This window comes from Stegostoma tigrinum, chromosome 9 (assembly GCF_030684315.1).
Source record: "Stegostoma tigrinum isolate sSteTig4 chromosome 9, sSteTig4.hap1, whole genome shotgun sequence".
Classification (NCBI taxonomy): Eukaryota; Metazoa; Chordata; class Chondrichthyes; order Orectolobiformes; family Stegostomatidae; genus Stegostoma; species Stegostoma tigrinum.
In genome coordinates, this window is record NC_081362.1 from 16094694 (window position 1) to 16107726 (window position 13033).

Below are 13033 nucleotides of genomic sequence, written 5' to 3' on the forward strand. Positions count from 1 at the left end.
AAGACTCTATATTGATCCCAGGTCTTTATTTCCATTTGCAGGTCACCCTCCGTGAATCTGAGGAAATCCAGAGTGATCTGCAGGCCATGAGTGAGAAGCTAGACAATGTCAGTGATGTGTATCAGACGGGGACAATGTCTCAGCGTGTGACCACACTCCGCCAGCAAACTGACAAGCTCCAGCAACTCATGCGAACCCGCCTTCAGAGCCTGCAAGATGCAGCGAAGGTAAACCTGTCTCCCCTTTGCTTAAAGCTCCTCTGCCATCTCTTCTCTTCAAAACATAGGACAGGGTTAGAGCGAGAGGGGAATGCGGCTCCCACAGAGCGGGGACTGATTAATGCCAAAGCATGGCCGAGGCACTGACATTTGTGTTGGAAGTTTAGATTAGATTCTCAAACTTAAATGAGGTCTGTACAATCAGTGATAATGGGAACTGCAGATGCTGGAGAATTCCAAGATAATAAAATGTGAGGCTGGATGAACACAGCAGGCCAAGCAGCATCTCAGGAGCACAAAAGCTGACGTTTTGGGCCTAGACCCTTCATCAGAGAGGGGGATGGGGAGAGGGAACTGGAATAAATAGGGAGAGAGGGGGAGGCGGACCGAAGATGGAGAGTAAAGAAGATAGGTGGAGAGAGTATAGGTGGGGAGGTAGGGAGGGGATAGGTCAGTCCAGGGAAGACGGACAGGTCAAGGAGGTGGGATGAGGTTAGTAGGTGGATGGGGGTGCGGCTTGGGGTGGGAGGAAGGGATGGGTGAGTTGAAGAACCGGTTAGGGAGGCAGAGACAGGTTGGACTGGTTTTGGGATGCAGTGGGTGGGGGGGAAGAGCTGGGCTGGTTGTGTGGTGCAGTGGGGGGAGGGGACGAACTGGGCTGGTTTAGGGATGCAGTTGGGGAAGGGGAGATTTTGAAACTGGTGAAGTCCACATTGATACCATTAGGCTGCAGGGTTCCCAGGCGGAATATGAGTTGCTGTTCCTGCAACCTTCAGGTGGCATCATTGTGGCACTGCAGGAGGCCCATGATTGACATGTCATCTAGAGAATGGGAGGGGGAGTGGAAATGGTTTGCGACTGGGAGGTGCAGTTGTTTGTTGCAAACTGAGTGGAGGTGTTCTGCAAAGTGGTCTCCAAGCCTCCGCTTGGTTTCTCCAATGTAGAGGAAGCCACACCGGGTACAGTGGATGCAGTATACCACATTGGCAGATGTGCAGGTGAACCTCTGCTTAATGTGGAATGTCATCTTGGGGCCTGGGATAGGGGTGAGGGAGGAGGTGTGGGGGCAAGTGTAGCATTTCCTGCGGTTGCAGGGGAAGGTGCCGGGTGTGGTGGGGTTGGAGGGCAGTGTGGAGCGAATAAGGGAGTCACGGAGAGAGTGGTCTCTCCGGAAAGCAGACAAGGATGGGGATGGAAAAATGTCTTGGGTGGTGGGGTCGGATTGTAAACGGCGGAAGTGTCGGAGGATGATGCGTTGTATCCGGAGGTTGGTAGGGTGGTGTGTGAGAACGAGGGGGATCCTCTTTGGGCGGTTGTGGCGGGGGCGGGGTGTGAGGGATGTGTTGCGGGAAATACGGGAGACGCGGTCAAGGGTGTTCTCAATCACTGTGGGGGGAAAGTTGCGGTCCTTAAAGAACTTGGACATCTGGGATGTGCGGGAGTAGAATGTCTTATCGTGGGAGCAGATTCGGCGGAGGCGGAGGAATTGGGAATAGGGAATGGAATTTTTGCAGGAGGGTGGGTGGTAGGAGGTGTATTCTAGGTAGCTGTGGGAGTCGGTGGGCTTGAAATGGACATCAGTTACAAGCTGGTTGCCTGAGATGGAGAATGAGAGGTCCAGGAAGGTGAGGGATGTGCTGGAGATGGCCCAGGTGAACTGAAGGTTGGGGTGGAAGGTATTGGTGAAGTGGATGAACTGTTCGAGCTCCTCTGGGGTTCAGCCTAGCTGAACCCGTCCTCACCCTCAGCAACTTCTCTTTTGACTCCTCCCACTTCCTACAGACTAAGGGGGTGGCCATGGGCACCCGCATGGGCCCCAGCTATGCCTGCCTCTTTGTAGGTTACGTGGAACAGTCCCTCTTCCACACCTACACAGGCCCCAAACCGCACCACTTCCTCCGGTACATTGATGACTGTATCGGCGCCGCCTCTTGCTCCCCAGAGGAGCTCGAACAGTTCAGCCACTTCACCAACACCTTCCACCCCAACCTTCAGTTCACCTGGGCCATCTCCAGCACATCCCTCACCTTCCTGGACCTCTCAGTCTCCATCGCAGGCAACCAGCTTGTAACCGATGTCCATTTCAAGCCCACCGACTCCCACAGCTACCTAGAATACACCTCCTCCCACCCACCCTCCTGCAAAAATTCCATCCCCTATTCCCAATTCCTCCGCCTCCGCCGCATCTGCTCCCACGATAAGACATTCTACTCCCGCACATCCCAGATGTCCAAGTTCTTTAAGGACCGCAACATTCCCCCCACAGTGATCGAGAACGCCCTTGACCGCGTCTCCCGTATTTCCCGCAACACATCCCTCACACCCCACAACCGCCCTAAGAGGACCCCCCTCATTCTCACACACCACCCTACCAACCTCCGGATACAACGCATCATCCTCCGACACTTCAGCCATTTACAATCCGACCCCACCACCCAAGACATTTTTCCATCCCCACCCCTGTCTGCTTTCCGGAGAGACCACTCTCTCCGTGACTCCCTTGTTCGCTCCACACTGCCCTCCAACCCCACCACACCCGGCACCTTCCCCTGCAACCGCAGGAAATGCTACACTTGTCCCCACACCTCCTCCCTCACCCCCATCCCAGGCCCCAAGATGACATTCCACATTAAGCAGAGGTTCACCTGCACATCTGCCAATGTGGTATACTGCATCCACTGTACCCGGTGTGGCTTCCTCTACATTGGGGAAACCAAGCAGAGGCTTGGAGACCGCTTTGCAGAACACCTCCGCTCAGTTCGCAACAAACAACTGCACCTCCCAGTCGCAAACCATTTCCACTCCCCCTCCCTTTCTTTAGATGACATGTCCATCATGGGCCTCCTGCAGTGCCACAATGATGCCACCCGAAGGTTGCAGGAACAGCAACTCATATTCCGCCTGGGAACCCTGCAGCCTAATGGTATCAACGTGGACTTCACCAGTTTCAAAATCTCCCCTTCCCCTACTGCATCCCTAAACCAGCCCAGTTCGTCCCCTCCCCCCACTGCACCACACAACCAGCCCAGCTCTTCCCCCCCACCCACTGCATCCCAAAACCAGTCCAACCTGTCTCTGCCTCCCTAACCGGTTCTTCCTCTCACCCATCCCTTCCTCCCACCCCAAGCCGCACCCCCAGCTACCTACTAACCTCATCCCACCTCCTTGACCTGTCCGTCTTCCCTGGACTGACCTATCCCCTCCCTACCTCCCCACCTACACTCTCTCCACCTATCTTCTTTTCTCTCCATCTTCGGTCCGCCTCCCCCTCTCTCCCTATTTATTCCAGTTCCCTCCCCCCATCCCCCTCTCTGAGGAAGGGTCTAGGCCCGAAACGTCAGCTTTTGTGCTCCTGAGATGCTGCTTGTCCTGCTGTGTTCATCCAGCCTCACATTTTATTATCTCTGTACAATCAGTGATGTGTCGAGTTTTTTTTAGAATCTGAAATCTGTGGCATTTATTCAAAGAGGATGATGCCACAAGATTCACAGTTTAAATGAAGTCTTACCACATAAAAGTCAAAGAACATACATAATAATAACTACTTGTTCTTAAATAGTTGGTTATGTTAATGATATTAAAAGTGCAATGAATATAAATGCTTTCCACTTCAAAACAAACATCTTAACTTTCTTTCTACACCAATTTGGTGTATGTTAGTCAGAAACTGGAAGATCAATGATTTGCTCTGATTACTGTTCGGAAAGGGTTGTCATTTTTGGGTTTTCTGCTAAGTTCCTACAAGGGTTTTCCTTCAAATCCCTTCCAACTGTGATATGGTTGCAGACTCCCCAGTGAGATCCTGCAATTAACAAGAGTTTTCTACTATTTCAGCCATTATTTAGTATTTTCCTTGACTTCTGCTGGAAAAGGATGTTTCTTGATCTGCAATCAATTTGTTCTAAATTAAAATTAAACTACTTGAAGACAGAACCGTGCCCAGGAACCTACTCATCCTGAAAAGAAACCTTTGGTGGACCCTTTTTCCATTGCATATCCCCCCGAGCAGCTCGGTCTCTGACAGCAAGGTGGTTTGCAAGAAATATTTCAGAGCAACTTGAAAGGACCATCACCCGAAAATGAAACTTTCTCCCCTCCCCCCGACAGAAACACACAGGCCACCATAACACAGAGAAGACGGGGAATTCTTTGTGTGAGAAGTATCAGCAGTTAACTCAAAACTTGAAACAGTAACTCATGAAATAGCTGTGTAGAATGTACAGCACAGAAGTAAATCATTTGGCCCAACTCTCTGTGCTGGTCCTTATGCTCCACACAAGCCTCCCCCTCCACCTGCTTTCATTTAAAACTATTTACATTTGCTCCCTCAGGCATGTATGTAGCTGATGCTCATATAAAGCCGTCCTATTCACCTCAACCACTCCTGCTGCTGTTACTTTTATACCGCTTTCCAGTAAAGAGTTTTCTCCCGAATTCCATTTTGTATAGGAATTCCTTGCTTTAAAAAGAAGTAGCTGTGTCCCTCAGAGTGCAGTTTTAATGCAAACAATATAAAGCAAATCAGATTTTCCTGTTACAGCCAATATAAACGCTTTAGTTAGGTTCTGTAGGATCTCTCCCATCAAAACCAAAACAAGGAAGCATAACGGATTGGCCATGCTAAATTGCCCGTAGTGCTCAGGGATATTTAGATTAGATGGGTTATGAGGGATGAGTCTAGGTGGGATGCTCTGAGGGGCGGTGTGGACTTGTTGGGCTGAAGGGCCTGTTTCCATGCTGCAGGGATTCTATTCTATAATTTGAAATGTAGGTACTGTACATTCTTAAATTCAAAGTCATAGAGTCATACAGCGCAAAAACAGACCCTTTCGATCCAACCAGTCTGCGCTGAATATAATCCCAAATTAAACTAGTCCCACCTGCCTGCTCTTGGCCCATATCTTTCCAGACCTTTGCTATTCATGTACTTATGTAAGTGCCTTTTAAATGTTGTAACAGTACTCACATCCACCACGTCCTCTGGTGTAACCACCCTAATGTGTAAAATCATCCTGATTTTATAAACCTCTCTAAGGTCACCTCTCAATCTCCTGTGGTCCAGTGGAGCCTACTGAGCCTCTCGTCATAACTCACTCCTTCCATCTCTTCTTAAATGAAGAGGTGAAGTGAGAGTGACTGCCCTTGACATCAAAGAAGTATTTGACAGAAAATGGCATCAAGAAATCCAAGCAAAACAAAGTTATTAGGAAAACACAAAAGCTGTCTGCTGGTTGGAGACATGCCTAGTGAAAAAAAAGACAATTGGGTTCTTGGAAATCAATTGTCTCAATACTAAGATATGCCTGCAGGATGCTATCCTAATGCACTGTCCTGAGCCCAATCATCTTCAGCTACTTCCTCAATTATCATACTTCCATCATAAGGTCAGAAATGGGGACATTCACGGACAATTGCACAATGTTCAGCACCATTCGCAAATCCTTCAATACTGAAGCAGCCTACGTCCAAATATGGCAAGACCTGGACAGCATCCAGGCCTGGTCTAAGTGGCAACTAACATTCACCTGCGTGAGATGAACAATAGCCACCCCTTGACATTCAATGACATGATCATCACTGAAGCACCCACTGTCAATGTCCTGGAATTATCACTGACCAGAAACTGAACTGGACCAGTCTTATTAATACAGCGGCTACAAGAGTGGGTCAGAGGCTAGAAATTACGCAGTGAGTAACTCCCCTCATGACTCCCTAAAGCCTGTCCAGCATGTATGAAAAATGTGATGGAATTCTCCCCACTCACCTGGATGGGTGTAACTCTACCAAGAGGACCAACGCCATCTGGGGGAAGCAGTCCACTTGGCTGACCGCCTTTCCAACCCCTTCAGCACTCACTCCCTACCACAGTGACAGCAGTGGGCACCATCAGCTGTGAAGCATTGTAGCAAACCACTGAGGTGTTTGACAGCACCTTCTAAATCCGTGACTCTATCACGTCGAAGGCACTTGGAAACCCACCGCTTGCAAATTCCCTTCTTCAAACGAATCACCATCCTAACTTGGAACTATTTTGCTGTTCTTTCATTCAGAAGACCATAAGACTTAGGAGTGGAAGTAAGGCCATTCGGCCCATCAAGTCCTCGCCGCCATTTAAATCATGGCTGATGGGCATTTCAACTCCACTTCCCTGCACTCTCCCCATAGCCCATGATTCCTTTTGAGATCAAGAATTTGTCGATCTCTGCCTTGAAGGCATCCAGCGTCCCGGCCTGCATTGCACTCCGTGGAAACAAATTCCACAAGCCCACCACTCTCTGGCTGAAGAAATGTCGTCTCTTTTCCGTTTTAAATTTACCCCATCTAATTTTAAGGTTGTGCCCACAGGTCCTAGTCTCCCCGCCTAATGGAAACAACTTCCTAGCGTCCACCCCTTCTAAACCATACAATATCTTGTAAGTTTCTGTTAGATCACTGAGATTCACTGTGGTTGTGTCAAAATCCTGGAACTGCCTCCTTAGCAGTACTATGCACGGACCTGCAGCGGTTCAAGAAGGCAGCTCACTACCACCTTCTCAACGGCAACAAGGGACGGCCAGTAAATGCTGGCCCAGACAGCAATGCCCACATGCCGTGAAATTATATGAAATATTTTTAATTCTTTTTCTTGCTGAGGGCTGTAAGTCTTTGGGCCTCTCTACCCTAAAAAGCGATGGAAACGAGAGTCTTTTGCTACTTTGGAGGCAGACATAGAATCTTGGGACAAGGTAACATAGAAAATAGGAACGTGAATAGCTTATTCAGTCCTCTGAGCCATAAACCCTTCTGAACGGTTATCCGACGAGGCAGGAACAAGAAACTAAGGTTACAATTAGGTCAGCCATGGTCATATTAAATGGTAGAGCAGGCTCAAGGGCCTACTCCAACACTGTATGCTCCTAAAGCTTACACTCGCCCTCTACCTGGTTTTGGAGTGACCCATCGAGAGGCAGAGGTTAGAATCGTGGTGTCCCCACAGTGTGGAAGCAAGCCATTTGGCCTATCAAGTCCAGAACAAACTGGTAGGCCCAGGGACCTGCTGAAGGGATCTTCTCCTACTTCTGTGACTCTTGAGGACAGGAATGGGAACATTTGGCAAGAGGATCAGATGATCACGTCCCTGCAGGTGGGGGCAGTGGAAACTGGGGGACTAAAAAGCTTCAGCTGTGTAGTGGGAACAGCGATGAGGAAACCAAGAATTCCAGTAACAGGCTGCAATCCAGTTGCTGAATTAGGCACTTGAATTGGAGACTTACAAAGGTTTTATTCTAAATCTAGTTTAGCAGAAACATCAGTTCACTTCTGGACCTTTTTCTGTCCAGACGCCAACTTAACTTGGCTTGTTATCCTGCAGTGAGGAATGTTGATGAACAAAACAGTGGATTCTGATCCCCAAATCTCAAACACTCATTTCATGTTAAATACTGAAATCTGCTCTTTTCTGATGAAAGTCAGTGAGCAGTGAACTGGCTGCTTGTGATCAGCAGATTTAGGTGGTTCATCTCTACACTTCAGAGTCCATTGTATGATATCTGTGGACTTTGGGTTGCTCAACCTCCTCAATTCAATGGAACAAAACAATTAAAACATTTTAAGATGCTACCATGTATTGTTTTTTTCATTGTTTATCTTTGGGTTGTGTTTCCAGGGGTTTTCTAAAAGTCCACTCAAGTCTGACATCATCTTGACCCAGAGAGAGACAGAGAGACATGAAGAGGGAGGGAAGGAGAGGGAGATAGAGAGATAAAGACAAGACATGGGGAGAGAAAGTGAGATAGAGAATTAGGGGGAGGCAAAAGCAGGATGAAAAAGTATGCCTTGACACCTTTTAATTGAGTCACTGGCCTGGTGTGGCTAAGCTTTTATTGCTTGTGCTGCAGTAGAACCACAATTCGACTCTGACTTCAGGACATAATAAAGACTGCACCATTTGTCCGTGTGCTCACTGAGCCAGTGAATTGCCAGTTAACAACAATAACAACATGTATTTAAATAAACTTTAATGTAGTAAAATGTCCCACAGCGCCTCTGGTGAGTATTATCAAAAATTACCAACACAACAAAGAAAAATCAGGACAGCAAGACAGAGGGGTGTAGGGAGACGTAGCAAGGTGAGAGCTTTGGTGGGAGAGGTAACCAGGGGAGAGGTTTTGGGAGAGGTAGCAAGGTGAGAGGTTTGGTGAGAGAGTTAGTGAGGGAAGACGTTTAGAGAGAGCTAGCAAGGAATGGAGTTTATGAAGAGATAGTGAGGGGAGAGCTTTAGAGTGAAGATAGTGAGGGGAGAGGTTTACAGAGAGGCAGCAAGGGGAGAGGTTTATGAAGAGGTGAGGGGAGAGAATTAGGGAGAGGGAGCAAGAGGAGAGGTTTATGAAGACGTATCAAGGGAAGAGGTTTAGGGTGAAGATAGCGAGCAGAGAGGTTTAAGGAAAGCTAGTGAGGAGAGAGGTGTAGGAATAGGTAGTGAGGAAAGAAGTTTAGGAACGGGTGGTGAGGGGGGCAGTTTGGGGAGAGGTTTAGGGCAAGATAGTGAAGGGAGATGGGAGAGGGGATATGGAGAGCAAGGGAGATCGGAAGAATTATCACGATTAATTAACGTTGAATCTCAGAATGGTTACAGCACAGATGGAAGCCATTCAGCCTATTGTGTTTGTGATGGCTCCCTGCATGAGCAACTGGGCTAGTCTACTCCACTCTCTTTTACTGTAACCCTAGAATAATTTCGTCTTCAGGTACTCCTCTATCTTTTAAAGCTTTGATAAAATGTACCCCCAACCATAATCTGAAGTGGTGTATTCTCCTTTTACCTACATGCTGTTTAAAAGGTCCCAGCTCATGTTGCTATTGGTCCATATAAATGGCTGTCCGCTGCATCCCCAGCTGTCTGCCAGTGGAGCAGTCTGTCCCTATCCACTGTGTCTGCACACTCCCCACGGATACAAGCAAATCTTTATCTCAAATGTTTCTAAGGAAATCAAACCCAGCTTCGCTGTACTGGCCATATCACTGAAATCCCTCGTCCGTGGAACCATTCTGAGCATACTCTACATCACCCTCTCTAAAACCTTCACATCTTCCTTAGAATGTACAGATCAGACTTTAGTTAATGCAGTTCTGGCCAAACCTGTCTTTCTTGAAGGTCCATTATGACTTTCTTGACTTTGTATTTTATGGCATTTTTCTAAGCTCAGACTTCATATTTCAATTGTTGCTACTTTCTCTCTTTGGCTTTCCATCTTCACTGATTTATGCATGCATACGCTCAGGTTCCTCTTCCTGCATCCCTTTAAAATTGTTCCTCCTTCATTTTAGGTTGCTTCCGTTCATGCGTCTCATCAAATGTATCACCTTAGAATTTGCTGCCTTAAATCAGATCTGCTGACATGGTCTTGGTGTCCATCACTATCATCCTCACATCTCACAACACAGTATTTTGTGTCTTGTGTAAACTTTCATTTGTGTACTGTTGTCTCCACTCCAGGCTACAGATATGTATCAAGAAAAGCAGTGCCCCTTGTCTGACCACCGGGGAGTCCCGTCCTGCACCTAAATCCAGATTGAAAAATGAACATGAAGCACTACTTCCTGTTTCCTGTCAGTCAGCCAATGAGTTATCCTGACTTCAGATCCATGCTGTTACTGTCCCAGTCGTTTCATGAGATTAACGTTCCCTGACAAACCTGTTAGGTGGCACTTTTATTGCGTCCCTTTCACATCAAGAACATTCCTTTTGCAATTGCCACTTCTCTCACACTCCCAGGTTGAAGGGCTTGTTTGGGACACCCGTTCCCAGAAAAAGTTCCCGTTCCATGTGTTCTTTAGTTGTGGAGTTGTGGCAAGAGAAGCAGATGTTCAGTTCTTCAGTGCTTGGCTCAGACTGAAGGAAAAGATGGTCTTTATTGTCTCCTGTATCTTCTTCAAGATGGTGCTGTGAGAATTCCGAGGCTTTGGGCCTAGGAACATAAAGATGCAACCACCAGTGAGGGCGAAGGAAATCAAGATTGTCTGAGAGGGCAAAATTCAAAGAGCAGAGATTGCAAAAGTGTATTAAGGTTGCAGGAGGTGGAGTGATTTGAATTTAAGATGGAGCTGCTGCTGATTCAGAAGCCGGTCATGGAGGTAAAAAGTGCACAAGACTCGCTGCAATTTAGGACTTAAACAGCATATTTCTGGAAGAGCTGAAGTTTATGCAGGGTGTAAAGGGGAGTGGGTGCCCAGAAGAGCATTGGAATGATTGAGTCCACAGTAACAAAGACATGAACGAGAGGTTCTGCAGCTAAGGAGCTGAAGCGTGGAAACACAGAGGTAATGTTCCAGATTTGCAAGTTGGCAGAAACCTCTCAAGATATTGTCCCAGATGTAAGTTTGCTAAGAGAATTCTCATGACCCTAAAAACAAGATGCGTTTGTAATGAGAGATAATGGGAACTGCAGATGCTGGAGAATTCCAAGATAATAAAATGTGAGGCTGGATGAACACAGCAGGCCAAGCAGCATCTCAGGAGCACAAAAGCTGACGTTTCGGGCCTAGACCCTTCATCAGAGAGGGGGATGGGGAGAGGGAACTGGAATAAATAGGGAGAGAGGGGGAGACAGACCGAAGATGGAGAGTAAAGAAGACAGGTGGAGAGAGTATAGGTGTGGAGGTAGGGAGGGGATAGGTCAGTCCAGGGAAGACGGACAGGTCAAGGAGGTGGGATGAGGTTAGTAGGTAGCGGGGGGTGCGGCTTGGGGTGGGAGGAAGGGATGGGTGAGAGGAAGAACCGGTTAGGGAGGCAGAGACAGGTTGGACTGGTTTTGGGATGCAGTGGGTGGGGGGGAAGAGCTGGGCTGGTTGTGTGGTGCAGTAGGGGGAGGGGACGAACTGGGCTGGTTTAGGGATGCAGTAGGGGAAGGGGAGATTTTGAAACTGGTGAAGTCCACATTGATACCATTAGGCTGCAGGGTTCCCAGGCGGAATATGAGTTGCTGTTCCTGCAACCTTCGGGTGACATCATTGTGGCAGTGCAGGAGGCCCATGATGGACATGTCATCTAAAGAATGGGAGGGGGAGTGGAAATGGTTTGCGACTGGGAGGTGCAGTTGTTTGTTGCGAACTGAGCGGAGGTGTTCTGCAAAGCGGTGTCCAAGCCTCCGCTTGGTTTCCCCAATGTAGAGGAAGCCACACCGGGTACAGTGGATGCAGTATACCACATTGGCAGATGTGCAGGTGAACCTCTGCTTAATGTGGAATGTCATCTTGGGGCCTGGGATAGGGGTGAGGGAGGAGGTGTGGGGGCAAGTGTAGCATTTCCTGCGGTTGCAGGGGAAGGTGCCGGGTGTGGTGGGGTTGGAGGGCAGTGTGGAGCGAACAAGGGAGTCACGGAGAGAGTGGTCTCTCCAGAAAGCAGACAGGGGTGGGGATGGAAAAATGTCTTGGGTGGTGGGGTTGGATTGTAAATGGCGAAAGTGTCGGAGGATGATGCGTTGTATCCGGAGGTTGGTAGGGTGGTGTGTGAGAACGAGGGGCATCCTCTTAGGGCGGTTGTGGCGGGGGCGGGGTGTGAGGGATGTGTTGCGGGAAATACGGGAGACGCGGTCAAGGGCGTTCTCGATCACTGTGGGGGGAAAGTTGCGGTCCTTGAAGAACTCGGACATCTGGGATGTGCGGGAGTGGAATGTCTTATCGTGGGAGCAGATGCGGCGGAGGCGGAGGAATTGGGTATAGGGAATGGAATTTTTGCAGGAGGGTGGGTGGGTGGAGGTGTATTCTAGGTCGCTGTGGGAGTCGGTGGGCTTGAAATGGACATCAGTTACAAGCTGGTGGCCTGAGATGGAGACTGAGTGGTCCAGGAAGGTGAGGGATGTGTTGGAGATGGCCCAGGTGAACTGAAGGTTGGGGTGGAAGGTGTTGGTGAAGTGGATGAACTGTTCGAGCTCCTCTGGGGAGCAAGAGGCGGCGCCGATACAGTCATCAATGTACCGGAGGAAGAGGTGGGGTTTGGGGCCTGTGTAGGTGCAGAAGAGGGACTGTTCCACGTAACCTACAAAGAGGCAGGCATAGCTGGGGCCCATGCGGGTGCCCATGGCCACCCCCTTAGTCTGTAGGAAGTGGGAGGAGTCAAAAGAGAAGTTGTTGAGGGTGAGGACGAGTTCAGCTAGGCGGATGAGGGTGTCGGTGGAGGGGGACTGGTTGGGCTTGCGGGACAGGAAGAAGCGGAGGGCCTTGAGCCCATCTGCATGCGGAATGCAGGTGTATAGGGACTGGACGTCCATGGTGAAAATGAGGTGTTGGGGGCCAGAGAATTGGAAGTCCTGGAGGAGGTGGAGGGCGTGGGTGATGTCACGGACATAGGTGGGGAGTTCCTGGACCAAAGGGGAGAAAATGGAGTCCAGATAGGTGGAGATGAGTTCGGTGGGGCAGGAGCAGGCTGAGACGATGGGTCGACCAGGGCAGGCAGGTTTGTGGATTTTGGGAAGGAGATAGAAACGGGCCGTGCGGGGTTGGGGAACAATGAGGTTGGAGGCTGTGGGTGGGAGGTCCCCTGAGGTGATGAGGTCGTGAATGGTGTTGGAGATGATGGTTTGCCTCTTTGTAGGTTACGTGGAACAGTCCCTCTTCCGCACCTACACAGGCCCCAAACACCCACTCTTCCTCCGGTACATTGATGATTGTATCGGCGCCGCCTCTTGCTCCCCAGAGGAGCTCGAACAGTTCATCCACTTCACCAACATCTTCCACCCCAACCTTCAGTTCACCTGGGCCATCTCCAACACATCCCTCACCTTCCTGGACCTCTCAGTCTCCATTTCAGGCAACCAGCTTGTAACTGATGTCCATTT

General features: G+C 49.1%; 1 protein-coding gene across 10 annotated transcripts in view; it reads left to right on the forward strand.

Moving 5' to 3' along the window:
* Positions 1-13033, forward strand: part of syne1b (spectrin repeat containing, nuclear envelope 1b) — a 504959-nt gene that overhangs the window by 311750 nt on the left and 180176 nt on the right. For all 10 annotated transcript variants that reach the window (XM_059648367.1, XM_059648370.1, XM_059648364.1 and 7 more), the window contains one exon: positions 42-227. In XM_059648367.1, the coding sequence (XP_059504350.1) occupies positions 42-227 (186 nt within the window). The remainder of the gene's footprint in view (positions 1-41; positions 228-13033) is intronic.